Raw genomic sequence first — 20,056 nt, 5'->3', positions numbered from 1 at the left:
AGGATGAATTAAAAAAAAAAAAAAAAAAAGTTAATTGTACCAAAAAAAAAATAATAATAATACTGTAATGTTTTTTTTTTCGCAAAAAAAAATCCGCCATCCCAAATAAGAAAAAATATATAAATAAATAAATATGTATATATATATACATGCGTGTATATGTATATATATATATATATACACGCACCCACAAGTTCACTTATTTACATTTTTTTTTAATATTTTCACTTAAAATTTTTTTGTTTGTTTGGAGCTTTTAGAGGGGGAGAAACCCCCACTTTTTGTAGGGAAATTATATTGGAGGTTTGTCTGAATTTTTTTAAAGAATTTTTGGGGGTTTATTAAAAACTAACTAACTAACTAACTAACTAACTTATGCTGAGACTAAACACACAAAGCAGGCTTTTTACACCACAGCTCAATCTGAAAGATCTGGTGGGCTACTGCCCAACCAGGCCCCAATGCAAGCAGACTGTAACACCAGCCCAACCCAAAGATGTGATTTTTTTTTTTTTTTTTGCGTAACTAACGACTGACCTACCGACCGACCGACCAGCTAACCCAAACAACCAATCAACCAAATCTCGATTTGTAATTGGAAAAGTGAACATTATTATCTTTGAAAATGCAGAATTTGCGTTCCAGCACTTGTACTTGATGTCGTGAGACTGCGTGCACGTGCATCTGACGCGAATGAACGAAGACACGTAGCTCACTTGTTTCCCAGCTCTTTTTCGGTCACCACCACTTCTGCCACGTGCCAGGAGGATTCATTCTTCACCTTCTTTCCGTCTTTGGTGATGTGTCCGATGCAGATGCCGGCGATCTCGCCCACGTGTTTGGATGAGAACTCGAACGTGCAAGTGGCACCGCTGTCAAGTAAGACCCCAAAAAAACAAATAAATATATCTGAGTGATTCATGGCTGATTGTTTTAAGGTTTCTGTTGAAAGACCCACCATGAGAATTTGTTCTTCTTATTCTCCATAACAAACTCCTTGGAGCGGGCTTTCCTCCCTTCCAGAACAATCCAGACGTTCTCATTGGTGGATGCGTCCTCTGTGTTTGCGGTGCTTATGGCAATTTCATATTCTGTTTCAAAGCAAATACACACCGTCACAAGGATTTTTTCTTCCTATCATCAAGTTTTTTTTTTTTTTTTTAAGTTACTAACTTGTTTTGTCACTGAGGTCCACAGCATCGTTGTTGGCACATGCCAGCTCCCTGATGATCTGCCCGTCGTCTTCGTTTTTAGCCAACCAGCGGTCACACGGGAACCTGAATGTTTGATCCATGCTCTCGTCTTTGACGTCAATATAGTCCAGGTGCCAGCCCGGAGCCGCACCTTTTTTTTTTTTTTACCAAAAACGGAAACACAACAATAAAAAAAAATTACGACATCATAATAAATCTGCTGTCATACTGAGACTGAGCAGGTGTATCATTATAGCTAAAGACATCGACATTATCGTTAAACCGAGATGACGTCTTCATTACCTTTGTTATCGTGCCACACTCGCACTTTAGAGAGCTCGCCCAGACTGAGCATGTCGGGGAAGCGGAACACGTCTCTCGTTTTGCGCTCAAACTTGTTCCTGTTGGCGCTCTCCTTGAGCGGCAGCGTCCCCGTATCGCCGAACTCCCCAAACACCATCAGACACACGTTGGCGTCCGTGCCAGCACCTGAAGAGTGAGACGAAAGAGGAGATTTGGACTATCTACATGCAAAAGTTTGATTTGGTATCTTATTTTGATACTTTTTAGTGCCAAAATTATATCAGTTAAAGTAAATCAAGCGGGGATCGAGACCAGGTGGTGAAAATCAACACCCACGATAAATCTATTGACTTTTTTTTTTTTTTTTTACCCCCCCCAAATTTTTTTTTAAAGAAAAAAACAAAACAATCAGCTTTTCCATGAAAAACTGGGTTTGGTTGATTCAAAAACAAATAAAAAAAAATATATATTAAAAAAAATAAATGAAAAGAAAATCTGAAAAAAAATCTGCTTTTTTTCCCATGAAAAACTGGCTCATTCAAAAATAAATAAATATATGTATTAATTAATAAAAAAAAAAAAAAACTAATACAAAAAAAAAAAAAAAAAGTTTAAATATTTGGAAAAAAAAAACGCAAACAGGTGAATTCACTCTTTGGGTATTTTTGTGGCATTTTTCCCATTAAATTTTTAAAGGCACTGCAGAATCGTGAAATAAAAAAAAAAGAAATTAAATATATAGAAATTATATTCAATAAATAAAGTATAATTAAATTTTTAAAAAGTCATTTAAAAAAATCCCATTAAATAATTATATACAAAAAAAATAAAAATGTATGAACCAATCATGAAATAAATATACTGCATTGGTTATGAAATAAATGATTAGTTTGCAATTTTCCAAGAAATACTTTTTGTTACAAACTGTCTGTATGAAATGACAGTAGTACATGATCAACTAATCGGTGAAATAAACAAATAAATAAAAAATCTGCCCTCTCTGGCACCTTCTTTTGCCTCTATTTTGACTTGCAAAATGCTGCTGCGTCCGAGGAACAACAACCAATCAGAGAAAGCAATGTGATCGATGAGGTGTCAATGACTTATTTATGGTGGCCTCATTTAAAAAACAAAAATGAATAAAAAAAACTTAAAAATGAAAAAAATTCAGTATTACAGTAACACACCATTACGAAAAAGTGAACAAGGCGCTTTTTCTATGGTTACAAGCACGAGGAGTGAATGGTTCCCCCACCATCCTCATAAGGACAAGAAAATGCATGGAAGGACCTTCACAAGTGTAGTTTCTGTATATTGGAGAAATAAGTGCGACCCACCTGTGACATCACTGGTCTGGACTTGGATGACGTAGGTGGTTTTCTCCACCATCTCCTCCTCGTCCACCACGGCCGCCAGCTCGCACACTCGCGTCCTTCTGGGACCTTTGCTCTTTGACAGCCAGTTCTCATAGGTGAACGTGTACACCTCCTCGGTGGTCAGGTTCCGCAGCAGGATCTGAATTTAAAAACAAATTTTCAGCAAACTGTAGATAGTACAAATGATTTTGGGATATTATTTTGCCGCTCTGAATTTACCCTGTCGAGGAACCAATCGGGACGACTGCCACTGCCGTCGATCCTGACTCGTATCTTCTTCAATGGAGCAATGTCATCCACTTCTAGGGTAAACGTGTCCTCTTGGCCTCTCTCAAACCTAAGCAACAATTAAAGAAGGCAAATTAAAAGGTTAGTCATATGTCTTAATAACATTTTCAGTCAAAATATTTCATGGTGCGTACAAACCTGTCCTCATTCTTGGGCAGGAGAATTTCCTCTGTGCTCCCATTGGCTCCGAACACAGTCAGGAAAATGTTGGTGTCCGTGCCGGCGTCCTGCGTGTCACCCGTGACAACTGCCACGGAGTAAATCACCTACACAAACACCAGGGAGTGAATTTTTGGAGTGGTGGCCCATTTGTCAACAAGACAAGCTGTCGGCGTTGGCCGCCGCTCACTTTGCGGTTGATGCTGATGGTGCTGGCGTCCAGCACGTTGAACAGTCGGACGGTGAGCCCATCGCCCCTGTCTTTGGCCAGCCAGCACTTGCACACGAAGCTGTACTTGATGCCTTTGGTGGGCACGCCGATCGCCAGCTCGTCCACCAACCAGCAGCTCTCTGGCGTGGCGCCGTTGTGGCCGAGCTGAGGGATGGAAGGAGAAAAATTAAGAAACTGGAAAAATAAATAAATATGTGTGACCTGTGTGGTCATTATCAAAAACTTTTGAATACAGCTTATTTATTTCATTTCTATAGGATATCACGAGATGTTGAGTGCTACAACAAATTGCTGTTTTAAATAAAATCTGAGAGAATGCCAAAGTCAAAACTTCTCACTTCCACCCTTTTGATCTCTCCCACGTCGCTTCCGTAGCACACAAAATGCTCCATGCTGCCAGCCGCGAAGGTTTCCTTCCCGTCTGGCAGATCCAGCCAGAGCCGGTCCGTCTCCAGGTCTCCGGGACCGATGATGATGACGTAGACCCTGGCGGTGGTGCTGGCATCGCGCTCCAGTCCAGTGGACAGAGTGAAGTGATAAGGGATGACTGAAGAGCCACACAAGGGGAAGGAGCAGTGTTTGTTCGAGGCTTAAATGTCATTAAAATCACTTCTTCAATGGTTGTGTGCAAAGACAAGATCTGATCAGATCCTATTAGAAAACATTACATGAGACTACTTTTTTTTTTTTTTTTTTTACCTAAAATATGCTGCTATAGAGCATATAAACATGGCAAATACATTGCCAAATTTTAGATTATTTAGGCAAATAATAACAATAATAATTTTTGCACAAAAAAAAAAAAAGACAGGCAAGAGGGTGATGATGTGAAATGTCATATGATTACAGGAAGTACGATTTATTTGTGTAGTGAGATAAGATGTATGAAATTTACAATTAGTAAAGACACATTTTAGGCATTAGCTGAATTTTTTAGTCGAAAATGTTCTTCAAAAGAGGCTTCAGACTGTTTATTGCCACTCCCAGTTGAAGTTTACTGTCATAGAACAAAGAGAATTACAACTCTGTGCATTTAAAACAACAACATAGCTTATAGTCTCTTAGTCTGCTAGCTTAATGCTAAAGCTAAATAGCATGTAGCAGTGCTAGAACCGGTTTAACAACTGACTTGAATGAACAGAACAACTAATATTTGGCACACAAGTTAGATCAGTACTGTACTATTTAACTGATTCAGTGTGACAAAAATGTTATTTAAATTATTTAAAGTCTATTTGATTATGTCATTATTTTCTACACTGTATAGCCTACAGTACAATATTATTTAGGGCTATTTTTCCTCATTAAAATACAATTTACAACCATTTTTATTTATTGTTCTATTAGGGTAACTGACCTCATTACAAAGTGATGCAATAAGTAATTTGGAGCACCAAAGTGGGGTCTCATTCAAAGCGCCATTCAAAGTAGCATCAAAACTGAGTGGAAGTGAATCATACTGTGTGTACTAAATGCTACCATGGAATATATACAATGTATTTTTTCATTCTTACTTGGCCCTTCTTCCACCACTGCCATCTTCTTCTTCTTCTTCTTCTTGTTTGCATTCCTATCCAGCCCCATTTTAGCTTGAGCCATCTTCTTGGAATTTGGATCAGCGTTTCTTTCACCTTCATATCCCTGAAATGCAAACATCAGTGGTTTTGTTTGCCGTTTTTTTTTTTTTTTTTGTCTCGCCACATTTAATAAACCTTAACAAAGAAGGTCCTCTCCAAGCGTTTGTCCTCCTTTTTCCTGGACAGCCAGCGCTCACAAAGGAACATGTAAACCTCCTCCGTGTCCACATCCAGCACCTCCACCTGGTCCAGGTACCAGTCGGCCCCCATCATGGAGTTGTCGTGACGAATTCGGATCTTAAACACTTGACCCAAGTCTACCGCTTCAATGGTGAATTTGTCCACCTAGACACCGGACAGCATTAAAATATGACGACAACTTTTTTCCTTCCCTATATGTCTTTGCTGTAATACCTGTCCTCTCTCAAACTTGTTCCTGTTGTTTTCAGATCTGGACAGTTTGCGCTCTCCCGTGTCACCGAGATCTCCGTAGATGGTGAGGAAGACGTTGGCATCCGTTCCCGCTTTGTACATGTCACCAGTGCGTACGGACACCTGGTACGTGTGAGCTGGCACAATAAGACCAAATTAGTGAACACTTTTTCTGAAATTATGATTTTATATTCAATATTTTATTTTAATGTGAACATTCTTATTTATCTGGGTCATTCTATTTATATACTGACTGTTCTGTGCGTGAGTGCCAAACGTCAAATAATTGACACATAGGATTTGGGGTTTAAGCTCACTTTCCAAAGCATCCTCCACTTCGGTTTCGGTGCGCTTCAGAGTGCCCCCCCTGAGGAGTTTTTCTGTGATGATGTCCGACGGGACCAGCTCCCTCACCGTCTCGCCGTCATCCTCCGATTTCGCCAACCAGCGCTCACACGGGAAAATGGTGGTCTCCGAACCCTGTCGTCAAAGTGTCATTAAATTTAAGAGCGTGTTTCTCAACAGGTTTTTTTTTTTTTTTTAATACCTTTCCTTTCCTCAGCAGGCGTCTGATCTCCACTCTGTCGAGGTGCCATCCAGGATTGGAGCCCCTGTTGTCGTGACCCACTCGGATCTTTTCTATGATTTCGCCGACGTCTTCCAACTGACACAGAATACATACACTGGATATGAAAAAATTCTACACACAAAAAAAATATATATATTTTGGCCTTGTTTTTTGTCTTTTTTTCTTAAATCTCACAAAACCTGACATTTCACCAGGGGTGTGTAGACTTTTATGTCCATTGGACAATTAAAAAAACAAAAACAAAAACAAAAACAAAAACAAAGAGATTTCTAGTATTTTTATTTTAGTCCAATTTCTTCAAGCTGAGGGCCAGAACATCAATTTAACCACGATTCGATAGTACTTTTTGAATTTCACAAATAAACAATAAACATGAAGGAAGAGTAAAACATTCATTTCAATACACTTTTTCTTTTACTTATAAACAAATGATCCTAACTTGTTCAATTAATCTAACAATTAGGGATGTAACAATATCCAAACAATATCCAGTATATGATAAATACTACGACATGAGCTTCACAATACAAAAATTATCATGATATTGTGTTGGGAGATTGGTGATATATAAAAATAAAAACCTCATGATACTGTATAAAACCTCACAATATAAAAAAAAAAAAAAAAAAAAAAGCTCATTTTGGGGGGGGGATGCATAATATTATGTTTTTGTACACAACAGGAGTGATGGAGAAAAAAATAGGCTTGTCATGTGCTCCTATTGGCTTAGCGGCACAAGTAGGATGGTATATGTCAGGGTTCACCAATTCCAGTCCTCAAGGTCCGGAGTCCTGCAGGTTTTAGATGTTTCCGCCTACCAACACACCTGATACTAAAGATCAGGATCAATTTCATGCATGCTGATGAGCTGATTATATGAATCAGGTGTTCTAGTGGGAGGAAACATCTAAAACCTGCAGGACTCTGGACCATGAGGACTGGAATTGGTGAACCCTGCCCTATGTAGTTCACAATGCTGTGTTTGGTAAGATAATTTTTTTTGATGGTATGACTGATTAATGGGCGTGATAACCACCACATTGCTAAAATATTCCTAATTAAAATTAAACTGCACTAATAACCTAAACACCAGAGGGCGCTAGAACTGCACAAATGGAATACAACCACACCTTTTAAACATATATGCTGCTTTTTTTTTTCCTGACATGACAACGATGATACTGTGGCAAATTTATTAATTTCGTGATAGTTACATGCCTCCGATCAATAATTCTCAGTTCATACAGAAACGTGCATTCTGAAGACCTCCGGTATACACTGCGAGTGAGAACCCAATTCAAATGGACTCTACCTCCACTATGAACATGTCTTCAGCTCCCCTCTCAAAGTAGAGCCGCCTCTCCCTCTTGTTGACACACAGATGCTTCTGCAGCGTGCACACTCCTTTCTGGCCGTACAGAACGATGAACACGTCCGCATCGGTCCCCGCGCCAAACACGTCGCTGGTGTAGATCTTCAGCTCGTAGGGCACGACTGATAGGGCGAAAGTCATAGATGCATGTTTGATTGGATTTGAATTTTTATTTCGAACATGCATTTTAAAAATGATAAAATAATAATAATAATGAAAGTAAAATTGTGAAGTCAAAAACTTGCAAACAGCAAAGAATCAATACTAATAATGATAATGATAATGATAACAACAATAAAAACTGCAATAATAAAAAAAATATTCTTATTATCACAATTATAGCATAACCAGAGTGTTTCCCATAATATAACCTTTTTTTTTTCTTTTTTTTACAACTATTTATCAAGCTATTTAAGTTCCCTCACTGGCTGCAACTGCACAAAACATCATGAAATAAATACAAGAGGTGGACCAAAAATGCATTTATGAAGAGAATGAATTTATGAATTTATTTAACATTTTATTTTACATTTAAAATTTTAAAATTAAAAATACATTTAAAAAAATATATCTAATTGCATTCATTTACATTAAATGAATGAATTTAGAAATTACTTTATGAGAGCCCTCAATTCAAATGTTAAGAGTGGTGGGTGATGTTAGTACCATGGATGTAGTGTTCATTAATACGTTTGAAAAATGATTAAGACTACTTTCGGTACAACGGCGCAAAATAACATGAAATAAATACAAGAGGTGGACCGTGAATGCATTTACGAAGAGAATGAATTTATTTTAAATTTTATTTTAAATTTAACATTTAAAAATCATAAATAAATGTTACATTGTAATTATTTAATTATATTTATTTACATTAAATTAATGAATTTATAAATGCCTTCGAACACTAAGAGTCGTGGGTTATGTTAGTAGTATTGATGTCGTGTTCATTAATACATTCAAAAAATGATTAGGACTAAAGCTAATATGTCAAGAGGTTTTTGGGGGTCAAAACACTGGGGAGTGAATGTTGAAAGATGTGCCGCTCTTCAACACTTAACAGCTTAACGGACTATTCCTCTGCAGGAAGTACCAGAACGCCTGCAAATGTACGCGCACTTGACTGAACACATTTCCTGTGTGCTGTCCACTCACACGGCGTGTACAGCTCGGTCTGCAACTCGACTGGATAAAGATCCCTCACTATGGCGCCGTCGTCCTCTCCTCTGTCCAACCAGCGGCCGCATGGGAAGCGCAGCCTCAAACCCTGGGAGGGGGCGTCGATCTCGACCCAGTCCAAGAACCAACCAGGTGATCCCCCTGTGTAAAAAAAGAAAAGAAAAAAAAAGCCTTGAGTTCTGTTGACTATCCCTCACTAGTAATCATCTCAGACTGAGATTGTTTTTCCGTACCTGAGTTGTCGTGACCGATCCGAAGCTTCTCCAGCTCGCCCAAGTCCACCGCTTCCACGGTGAACTCGTTGATTGCTCCCTGCTCAAACTTGTTCTTGTAGTTTTTACAGGCCTTCAGGTTGATGATGCCTGTCGATAATAAGTCAATCTCACATGAAGAGGAGTTGAAAACAACACCCGAAGACGACTTTTCTTACCCGTGTCATCGTTCTCGCCAAATAATATGGCAAAGACGTTCGCATCCGTTCCTGCGTACTTCTTTTCTCCAGTTTTTATTTTTATTGTATATGTAGTAGACATAGCTGAAAGAGAAAGTGTTCAGTGCTTGAATACTTAAGGGTTGAAGGGGGCTGAAGGAACTTTTGAGACACCATGTGTAATGAAAAACTCGTAAAAGCAAAATATGATTGCTAAAATCCACAGATTTCCGTGAAATTGGATGCTTTGATATTAGATATTAGATACTTTTTACTTACTTATCTTATTTGATCAATCACTTTTAGCCTTGAGTGTTAGCAGCCAGTTTTAAGTACCATGAGGCTTAAAACAAGCATTTTCCACATTTTAAGATGACAACTAACCAACATCAAAGGCCCTGAACTGGGGTTTCATAAGCTGAATTTTCTTATTTTAAGATTTTGCATAATCTAGAAATAAGCTAAATGGAAAAACTGCAAGTATGAAAACAGACAAAAGTGCAAGTTTCATTATATTTACAAAACTCATTTTTCATCTTTCCAATATCCAAATTCAGTGGTCTAGTGGTAGAGACTTGGAGGTTGTGGGTTCAATGTGGGGTCATACCAAAGACAATAAAAATGTGACCTGTTACTTGCTGATTGACACGCAAAGTTATCCAAGAGGAAAAAAATAAAAAATACATAAGCATTTTAAGAAAATAGTTACAGCTTGGAAAAAGTCAAGATAACTTGTTTCTTGTATAAAAACACTTTTTTCAAGACTGCCGTGGTTGACTGGGGATAGTATTATTTTCTTATTTTTCAGTAAATTTTTCTTCTGTTGGCAGATCGTTTTGCTTATTTGAAGTAATAATTTTCTTATTTTATTATATTTTTTTCTTAAATTTTCTACTGTCCGTTTTGCATCACATTGAAGCAGCTTTGCAAATGAGTCACCTTTCTGTTCAAGCCCCAAAGTGGCGGCGCCTCCCTCCTCATCCTCATCCTTCTTCATGAAGGCCTCGTCCACAGGAACCAGCTCTCTCGCTATCTGCCCGTCATCCTCGTCCACGGCCAGCCAGCGGTTACACGGGAAGTAATACCTGGAAGCGCACGAGGAGGCGGAGTTTGAAAAGCCTAAATGAAAATAAAAATAGATTTCTAGCGTGTTTCACCCACGTCGTATCGTCCTTTGTGTCCACTATCTCCACACGATCCAGATACCAGGACGAATACGAGCGCGTGTTGTCGTGTCGGAGACGAAGCTTTTTTAGGGGACCTAAATCAATGGCTGTCACGATGAACACGTCCTCCTGCAACACAACTTGCTGTTACAGTCAAGGCAACAGTTGTTGTTTTTTTTCATCTCATCTAGGATCTTTTTGCTATGTGTGACCCTGCCAGGCGTATAAAGTGTAAGGGTCAGAGAGGGGGCTATTATCATCTAAGGTTTGCCATTTCCATTTAGAATGTACGCCTCTTGTGCACTAAATTCAAAGAGGATGAGAGGAGCTGACGCCGTTGGCCGGGAAGTCAGTCGGCTGTGTTCACACCCACAACGGAGGGTCGAACTCAGTGACCCTAAGAAGGACAAGCGCTATAAGTAATAAGGTTGAGTATCAATTCTAATTTCCTCAATCGATTCGATTTCGATTCACAAGTGCTCAGTTTGATTCGATTTAGAATTTTTTTTCCCCGATTCGATTCACGTCACTTCAATCTGATATTGATTAATTATGGATCAGCAATTCTTCTTAAATATTAAAGACGTGATAAAAAATCCAAAAACATTAAATTCCAAATTAAATATTTTCAGAATAAAAATTAAATAATCCATCCATCCATCCATTTTCTTGACCGCTTATTCCTCACAAGGGTCGCGGGGGCTGCTGGCGCCTATCTCAGCTGGCTCTGGGCAGTAGGCGGGGGACACCCTGGACTGGTTGCCAACCAATCGCAGGGCACACAGAGACGAACAACCATCCACACTCACACGCACACCTAGGGACAATTCGGAGCGCCCAATTAACCTGCCATGCATGTCTTTGGAATGTGGGAGGAGACCGGAGTACCCGGAGAAGACCCACGCGGGCACGGGGAGAACATGCAAACTCCACCCAGGAAGGTCCGAGCCTGGACTCGAACCGGAGACCTCAGAACTGGGAAGCGGACGTGCTAACCACTCGACTACCGTGCCGCCCCAAATTAAATAATTGTAAATAAAAACATTCTGAATTGTCTTAAAGTGCACTAAGCCAGGACTTTCATAAATGTAAGAAAATACTTTTAAATTCATGTGAAGAGTATATTTCAAGAAAACGGTAAGATACAAAAAAAAAAAAAAAAAGTCCTTTGATATTCTAGTTTCTTATGAATTTATAGGAAAGGGAGATATTACAATAATGGATTAATGTGCAGGTTAATCTAAATTTGTGGCTGGTATGTTCATTTTCTAAACAAAACTTCTTTGACAGCAATATGCTAATTCTGCTTGTGATGGAATAAACCCAGGATAATTCTTTGAGGACATGATTTATGTGCCTGCAATGGCAGGTGCAATGCCGGGTTGAATAATTTATAAGTTGGATTCAAGTAATGAGTAAAAGTAGGACAGGTTCAGTGACACAGTGGATGATGCTTCAGCAGCTCTTAGTCACGGCTCGTTTGCCTGTTTTAGGAGGGGGGCGGGGCTTGTAATCGTACCATGCAATTTCTCCGGCCGTGGGGATAAAACACTGCTTAATTTGCAACACAGACAACAATCTGAGATAGACATCCCGATGAGACGACGTACCTCGCCCCGTTCGAATTTGTTGATGTTGTCGGAGTTCCTGAGATCGCGCTCTCCGGTGTCTCCGTTCTCGCCGTAAATATTAATGAAGACGTGCGCGTCGCTTCCAGCTCCCAGCACGTCACCCGTGAAGACGCACACTTCGTAGGTGTTCACTGCCAGACAACAGAAGGAATGAATTATTAATAGCCCCTTCTTAACCTTCTGTCCTACATTTTAAGCAGAAAAACAGTGTCAAACAAAGCCAGGAGTTCCTTCTCTGCAACAACGGCGTACTGTAATGTATGTGTGACTGAATACTAAAGTATTTTAAATTTAAGGCTGAAATTGCAACATCATACTCACGGGTGTGTTACAACATTTAGCAGCTGATGAAATCCAATACAACAGCAAAATCACTGTATACTGTAGTTCTGTCTTCTTCCTTTTGTACCACTATTGACCTTATTTATTTATTTACATTTTTAATTGAGGATCGAACTGGCTGCCTTCAGTTTGTGAGTGCAGGGTGTTACCAGTGAGATAAAGACATGGCACAACTCAAGATTGTATTTGAATGCTCAGGAAGTGAGGTGTATATAACACTGACCTACTTTTTTTATATAAAAAAATACTTTTTTAAATATATAACAATAATAATACGCACAAACAAAACGCGCTTTGCTTTCTTCCCAACACCCCTTGAGATCACCTTGGGAGCAGTCCGTGGTCTACCAGCCATGGTACCAACATGGTACTCTTCACTCTGCATTATTCTAATCAATTTATAGTCTTAAAACTATATTTTATTTAATATTAAGTTTGTGGAATAAGAATTAGGCAGAAAAAGCCATCCATTTTCTTCTCATGGGGGCAATACAGCCCTCTGCTGTCAACCGAAATTGACATCAAACTTTACTCGTAAGATGGATCAATCATATATCGCAAGGCCCCACAGTACAAAGGAGAGAACTACTTAATGTTCGAGCTTGTTTTACCTTCTAATTCTTCTGCTCCGTCAGGCAGCAGCTCCACCTGCAGCTCGCCGTCCTCCTCTCCGTGGGCCAGCCACCGCGAGCAGGGGAAACGATACGTCACCAGCACTTCCTGCATTTCCTCCGCACCTTCTTCCTCCTCTTCGTCCTCATCCTTCTTCTTTTTCTTCTTTTTCTTCTTGTCCTCCTTCTTCTTCTCCTTGGGCACCATCGCCATCGTGATGTGCTTGACCTCCACCGTGTCCAGGAACCAGCCGGATCCGACGCCCGAGCCGTCGTGGCCGATGCGGATCTTGAACACCTTTCCAACGTCTTTCGCCTCGATCTTGAGGATCAGTGATAAGAGTGGTTGTTTACTACACTTTGAAGCAGGGGGCAAAAGTATTCACACTATTTAAAACTCATTTTCTCCCAAAAACGTATAAATACGTTCTATATTAAATGTATTGTGTCCCAAAGACGTATTTATACGTTGTTTTAAATATATATATATATATATATATATATTTTTTTTTTTATGCTAGAGCATAGCTTTGATGGAGCCTCTCAACTGCAGAGAAAGGGTGAAAAAAATGGTAGTGATTACAAAAACGGCCAACAGGTGGCAGGAGAGAAACATATTTTTCCTGATGAAAGAAGAGACTCTAATCTCTCTTTTGGTAGGCTACATGTTTGTATAGTAATAGTTCACAATATTCTGTGGGCCTTGTAAAATCAATCAAAATCCAGTAAAACAGCTGGGAGTGAAAATGGCTGGGAGCGAATGAGTTCAGTACATATAATAATTGTGTTAAAAATTCATGATGGATTAAAGGGGAAGTAAACTTTAAACATTTCTTGACAATGATATGTTATATGTGACTTCACTAGATGACATTCTGATTAATATTAAATTTTGGAACATGATTTATGAAGCAAAATCCAGCCATTTTTATCTATCTTAGGGGGCGGCCATTTTGCCACTTGCTGTCGACAAAAGATGACATCACAGTTGCTCAGGTGAAGACCAATCATAGCTCACCTGTGAGCTGTGATTGGTTGTTATCTGAGACCTGGGCAACTGTGATGTCATTTTCGCTCGACAGCAAGTGGCAAAATGGCCGCCTTCTTATATTGACCAAAATTGCTGGATTTTGCTGCTTAAGTCATATTCCACAAATGCAATATTAACATATTTCGACTAGTGGGTCTGTATAGAACATATTATTGTCAAGATGCTTTTTTGTTTTGTTTATTTTTTATTTATTTTTTTTGGGGGGGGGGGCTAACTTCCCCTTTAAGCATTTTAATTCATTTTTACATCAACTTCTGCCAGGTTTGAAAAAAAAAAAAAAATCAACAAGCTTATTTTGACAAGGTAAGGAGTAAAAACTACTGATGTGTTTTCAATTGTACAAAGTGGTTAAAAAACAATACTCAAAGTACTGTAACCTGAAAATTTTACATTCATAAATTATTTGTACTTTGAAGTTCCCACCACTGCTTTAAAGTTCTGATTTTATCACAGGATACCTTAAATATGTCTGTGGACCTCCTCTCAAAATTGTTGGAGCGGCTGTCAAGCTTGATGACCTCTGTTTTGCCCTTGCCACCATAGATCTGGATGAACACTTTGGCATTGGTGCCGGCGAACATCTCATCTCCGGTCACTACCGTCAATTCATAGTTGATCACTGAGGGAAAAAAAGTGTTACTTGATATTACGAGTTCCAATAACTTCCTAAGCTATGACAATGAGTCAACATTAGTAGTTTAGTTCAGTTTAGAAAATTCAGGAGGTTCAAGATTTTCAACGTAAATGCGTCGCATACGTTGTTGGACGTCAATGATCTCGCTTGGGTAAATCTCCACCTCCGTCTTGCCGTCGGCTTCTCCCTTGGACAGCCAGCGATGGCATGGGAACATGTAGTGCTTTCCATTCAGAGGGACAAGGATCTGAACGCTATCCAAAAACCAGCCGGCCCGCATCCCCTCGTTGTTGTGGCCGATCATCAGGCGGTTGATCTGGAGTGAAAGACAACGAAAAGGGTCGGATTTTGGTATCCCACAGGAGGGAGTTGCCAATACGTCACCTGTCCGATCTCAGATGTTTCCACTGTGAAGATGTCGATGCGACCCGTCTCGAAGTAATTACTCAGGTTGTTGTCGGAGACCACCAGCTGCATTTTGCTGGTGTCACCTTTGTCCCCGTAGAGTTTGACATAAACCGTGGAGTCTGAGCTGCCACCGGGGATGTTGCCGGTCTTCACGGCGATGTGATAGCTAACATCTGGCGCGTACAACCAGGTAAGTGTAAAGAAGCACAGACACATGAAAATATGCATGTATAAAGATGACTTTCTTACTGTAAAGACGCTGTCCCTCTGACAACGGAACTAACTCTCGAACAATCTGTCCGTCATCTTCATTGCGATCGAGCCACCTGAACAACAAGGCTTTGTAATACTGATATCAACACACCTGAATGGACCTCTCACCTGTTGCAGGGAAACTCGATGGCGTGCGCCTCAGCTTGGCCTTCCTCCCTGACGATGACTTTCTCGAGAAACCAACCGCAGCCTCCGCCTTTGCCGTCATGTCCGATCCTCACCCTGCGAATCCGACCAATGGCGACGGCCTCGATGATGAACTCATCAGACTGAGGACGGCACAGCACAGCAGTGGCACACAACTTCTGTCATTCGAATTCACTTCATGAGCGTCTGCCATCAGGAGCTCAAGCATAATGAGGGGCAACAAATCCATTTCTGTCATTGGTCAATACTGGATGAGCTCATTGTTAAAGAGGAAGTCAACCCCTCCCAAAAAATTATTGACAATATGTTCTATGCACGCCACACTAGTCTAAATACGATATTCTGATTAATATTGTGTTAGTGGAATATGACTTAAGCAGCAAAAACAGGCAGTTTTTATCATTCTCAGAAGGCGATCATTTTTCACTCGCTGTCGAGTGAAAATGACATCACAATTGCTCAGGTCTCAGGTAACAACCAATCACAGCTCAGCTTCAGAAAACAAGGGATCTGTGATTGGTCGTTGCCTGAGCCCTGAGCAACTGTGATGTCATCTTCAGTCGACAGCAAGTGGCAAAATGGCCGCCCCCTGACATGGATAAAAATGGCTGGATCTGGACTTGCTTCTACTCTAGTAATTATGATCAAATGCTGCATACGAGTTAAGTGGGAAGTCGGATATATCACACTTGGATTCCCCCAGATCCGACCTCAAAGCACTAGAGGCAAATGTAAACAACAAAGATGGCTGATTCCGATAAATTGTTTGTTGTTCTGGTTAACGCAGTCAGTCCAAATCAAGATAACTAAAGTAATGTCATTATAAATAAATAATAATCGTGTAAATTATGTGTTTCCATTCACGGTCTTTGTCTTGTCGAGTGACGTCAGATTTAAGTCGAGTTCAAAGGGCCGTTCCCGTGCACTCTTCTTGGTATAGTCGTAAAAGTCCGACTTCCTACCTTCCTCGAATGCAGCAAAAGTACAACATAATAATAGTAAAATATCTCACAAAGTATTTTAGCCTTTTGAACAAACTGTCACATCCATGCTCACTTATTTACTCACATTTCCCTTCTCAAACTTGTTGATGTTATTTTTGCAGTTGACCAACGCTCGATCTCCCGTGTCACCCTGCTCGCCGATCAGATTGAGAAAAACCGACGCGTCCGTACCACTGCCGCCGATGGTCCCAGTGCAAACGGTCACTCTGTACTTTATCACTGTAGAACACGACATCCTCTCAGTCCTGACACTTATCAATAGTTATATTATGATATACATCACTTTTATTTTCAGAATACGTACAAGGTAGTGGGTCAGCAATTCGTCGGCCCATGGCAGGAAGCTCTCTGACCACCTCGTTATCATCTTCATTCGTGTCCAGCCAACGCTCACAAGGAAAATTATATTTATCCTTTGTTAATGTTTTCATCAGAGTTGCCTAATTTGGATGCAAAATGTGAAGAACAATGAGCGGCATCTAAGCACGACAAAATGAGAAGCGAGATTTTTAAAATAACGTTAGTTTGGCCTCACCTTACTCAAATGCCATCCCGCAAAAGGACTTCTCTTCTGATGCCAGATACGAACTTTGGTCAAAATTCCCAAATCAGGAAGCTCGACCTGTAAAGCAGAAAAGCTGTTGCTTCACTTCCCATACAACAATAGTCACTTCATGAAATGTACTTACCATGAACCTATCAACTTGTCCTCTCTCAAAATTATCTGTTTTGTTGTCTAGTTTGATCTCATCTGACTTGCCCTTGTCTCCGTACACCTGGAAATAAATATCAGCATCGCTTCCGGCATTGGCCAGGTCGGACGTCCAGATCCACAAGGACCAGGGATGCTCTAAAGGAAGAAGCAAATCGCCCAATGTTGTTTGGCTTGAATTCATCTTTAACCACAAACTGAAGCCCGGGAGTAAACAAGTCTCTGTACTACTGAATATTTAACATACTTTTTTGCCTTCTCTGCCTGTGTGAGACCATCTCGTAGAGTTCTCGCTCGATCAGTCCGTCTCCTTCCTTCTCATCCAGCCATTTAGAGCATGGGAAGGTCTGTTCTATGCCCGTGAACGGGCAGTACACCACCACCTATAAAACAGAAACGTCAGGATAGGACAGGTGTGAGCAACCATTACCGTTAAAAGAGACGTTTTAGGCCAAATAAATAACAAAACATTGTGAACATAACATTGTGATAAACAAAACTGTGTGTTAGTGTTATTGTTGGTTACATTTTCTTTTCTGCCTTTTCTATTCAATTCTCTGACATTTTTGGCAATATCATGGCGTTTTCTGCTTTTTCTCTTCATTTTTGGACATTTTATGGTCACCTTTTGAACATTTTTAGGTAACTATCATTTACATTTATGGACAGTTTATGGACATTTTCTAAACCTGTTTTTTCTGCCTGTTTTGATTTCAATGTTCTGACATTTTTGGCAATTTTTTGGACATCGTATGGTCATTTTTGGACATTTTGTAAGTTACCGATAATTTTTAAACGTTTACTTTTCTGCTTTTTCTATTTGATTCTCTGACATTCTCCTCCTTTTTGGACTTTTTGTGGTAATTTTTTGGACATTTTTAGGTAACTTTTTCATCTACCTTTCGGCTCATTTTCTGACAAACTTAAAAATTTGGACACTGTCATTTTTTGGGGGAATATTTAACTATTCATTTTGTATCTAAATAATTAATTTAAAGAATATTTTATCTATAAAATAAAAATTAATATGTACACAAAAAAATCTACTTTTTTTTTTTTGAAGAGATCCATAGGGGCCACAAGAGATAAACTAAAGAGGTACATGTGGCTCAAGAGCCGCAGGTTGCAGACCCCTGGGCGAGGATATAGCAGCTCACACTTTATTTCTTGTGTGTGGATGTTTCTTACCTTCTCACAGTACCAGCCAGCGCTGACCCCGTCGTTATCATGTCCGATGGTCACCCTACTGAGGGGGCTGAGAAGTGCGGCGAACTCGACGTTGAAGATGTCGGTAAGGCCTCGCTCAAATTTGCCTCCCTCCAGGAACACCTGAAAACACAGTAAAATGATCTATTTGTTTGATTTAGTTAGTTAGTTTTGGTCATACAGATCAAGCAAGAGCATAATTTCCTGACTTTGCCACTATTCTTCAAGCCTTTGCTGCCATGCATCACGATGTGGATCTTGGAGTTGGTCCCAGCTCCTCGGATGTTTCCGGATACAATCTGGACATTGTACACGATCCCTGATAGGAATAATTACATGTGAGACTGCCTGAGGCGTCGCTCTGGTTCACAGGAACGACAGTAACAACATTCATTTGTTTGTTTGTTTGTTTGTTTGTTCAAGGATACCCATTACCAATAAATAATTATTGAAAGAAAAATCAACAAGGCTTTGTCACAAGAAAATATTTGTTATTAAAGAGAAACATTTTATTCCCACCGCCCCACACCTCACCTGTGGGTTGGCTTGCTCCCACCAAAACGTCTCTCTGTATCTTGCCATCGTCTTCATCGATGGCAAACCAACGATTGACAGGAAATTCGTACACTAATTTGTTTCCCAGATCATCCACGACCACCTTAAAAACAGCACAGAAACAAAATTGGAATTGGGGATCAGAATGCATTGAACAATGAATGTGTAATTAATTCATGTAAAAAAAATAACAATACTTTGCAATGTACTCAAATGTGACATGGCAATTTGCCTTATCAGCAGTGTTGCCACAGTTACCTTGAAGAAGTAACTTAGTCACTTTCCTGATTACTTGCTCTAAAAAGTAGCTTAGTTACTTTACTAATTACTTGCTTTGAAAAGTAAATAAATTAGATTATGAGTTACTTTAATAATTGTAACTGAGTATAACAGAGTTTGATGTTTAATTGGAAGTGTTAACAGCTATGTTTTTATTTTTTAATTATAAAAAAACAGGCAAAATTTTGACGATCACAATTATTTTATTTTAAAAAATGAGCTTTTTCATGATTTCACTTAGCAAATTTGCTACTTGTTTTTAATAAAAATAAAATGACCTATCTATCTATCTATCTATCTATCTATCTATCTAATCAAAAAGGTGACAGGTCAGGAGTGAACATAGAAAAATCCAGTGATCGTTGGTGTCTGCCTGTTTGAGGGAAGCTAATCCCTTAATGGGGAAGGGTTTCCCTTTACATGTTGGCTAGGATGACATCATGTGCATCCCACCTGTGCGTGTGGCGTGCATGAATGCTATAGTCGGAATGAGCTCATTTCATTGTATAGGTGACTCAGATGAGAGGATCAAAAGAAAACAAGAGGATCACATGTCTTAAGTACCTCGACACAGGCAGACTGAAGTCTAATAAGTGCGCCAATTTATTTCAAAATTATGTTGATTTACATGAATGATTTTTTTTCTTTCATTACTTTATTAACCAGTTACTCAAAGCAAAATTTTTGCATGCAAAATTAATGCTTTTTTTTGTAGTGATGGTGAATAGTAAATACCATTAATTCTCAATTCTCAAGTAGTCACCGATGCCGTTACCAGTAGCACTTTTGATACATAAAATTTCCCAGCCAAAAAACAATGACCGATCATTTTAAACCAAGTCATCACAATGTAACATTTTTCCTTAAAATCAAATGAAATTAAAGACAATTTTCTTTTTTTTTTCTC

At 39.4% G+C, this 20,056-nt stretch overlaps 1 protein-coding gene across 1 annotated transcript in view; it reads right to left on the bottom strand.

Annotated features, from left to right (window-relative positions):
• The window catches only part of LOC144019216 (lipoxygenase homology domain-containing protein 1-like), a 16,436-nt gene extending 1,088 nt beyond the window's left edge, over nt 1–15,348 (bottom strand). Inside the window, exons 1-26 of the mRNA XM_077522136.1 lie at nt 15,223–15,348; nt 14,950–15,146; nt 14,689–14,881; nt 14,390–14,550; nt 12,881–13,202; nt 11,907–12,058; nt 10,292–10,425; nt 10,070–10,215; nt 9,131–9,235; nt 8,934–9,062; nt 8,677–8,841; nt 7,462–7,643; nt 6,108–6,224; nt 5,878–6,040; nt 5,543–5,697; nt 5,264–5,473; nt 5,066–5,192; nt 3,890–4,098; nt 3,510–3,695; nt 3,299–3,426; nt 3,092–3,209; nt 2,834–3,011; nt 1,497–1,682; nt 1,174–1,344; nt 959–1,091; nt 717–872 (exon numbers count right to left, since the gene is read on the bottom strand). Coding sequence (XP_077378262.1) covers nt 717–872; nt 959–1,091; nt 1,174–1,344; nt 1,497–1,682; nt 2,834–3,011; nt 3,092–3,209; nt 3,299–3,426; nt 3,510–3,695; nt 3,890–4,098; nt 5,066–5,192; nt 5,264–5,473; nt 5,543–5,697; nt 5,878–6,040; nt 6,108–6,224; nt 7,462–7,643; nt 8,677–8,841; nt 8,934–9,062; nt 9,131–9,235; nt 10,070–10,215; nt 10,292–10,425; nt 11,907–12,058; nt 12,881–13,202; nt 14,390–14,550; nt 14,689–14,881; nt 14,950–15,042 — 4,019 coding nt within the window. The 5' untranslated portion in view covers nt 15,043–15,146; nt 15,223–15,348. The remainder of the gene's footprint in view (nt 1–716; nt 873–958; nt 1,092–1,173; nt 1,345–1,496; nt 1,683–2,833; nt 3,012–3,091; nt 3,210–3,298; nt 3,427–3,509; nt 3,696–3,889; nt 4,099–5,065; nt 5,193–5,263; nt 5,474–5,542; nt 5,698–5,877; nt 6,041–6,107; nt 6,225–7,461; nt 7,644–8,676; nt 8,842–8,933; nt 9,063–9,130; nt 9,236–10,069; nt 10,216–10,291; nt 10,426–11,906; nt 12,059–12,880; nt 13,203–14,389; nt 14,551–14,688; nt 14,882–14,949; nt 15,147–15,222) is intronic.
• Between the last annotated feature and the right edge of the window lie 4,708 nt (nt 15,349–20,056).

The sequence above is a fragment of the Festucalex cinctus genome, chromosome 5 (genome assembly GCF_051991245.1).
Source record: "Festucalex cinctus isolate MCC-2025b chromosome 5, RoL_Fcin_1.0, whole genome shotgun sequence".
In the NCBI taxonomy this organism is placed as follows: domain Eukaryota; kingdom Metazoa; phylum Chordata; class Actinopteri; order Syngnathiformes; family Syngnathidae; genus Festucalex; species Festucalex cinctus.
This window is presented reverse-complemented; position numbering and strand designations above follow the sequence as displayed.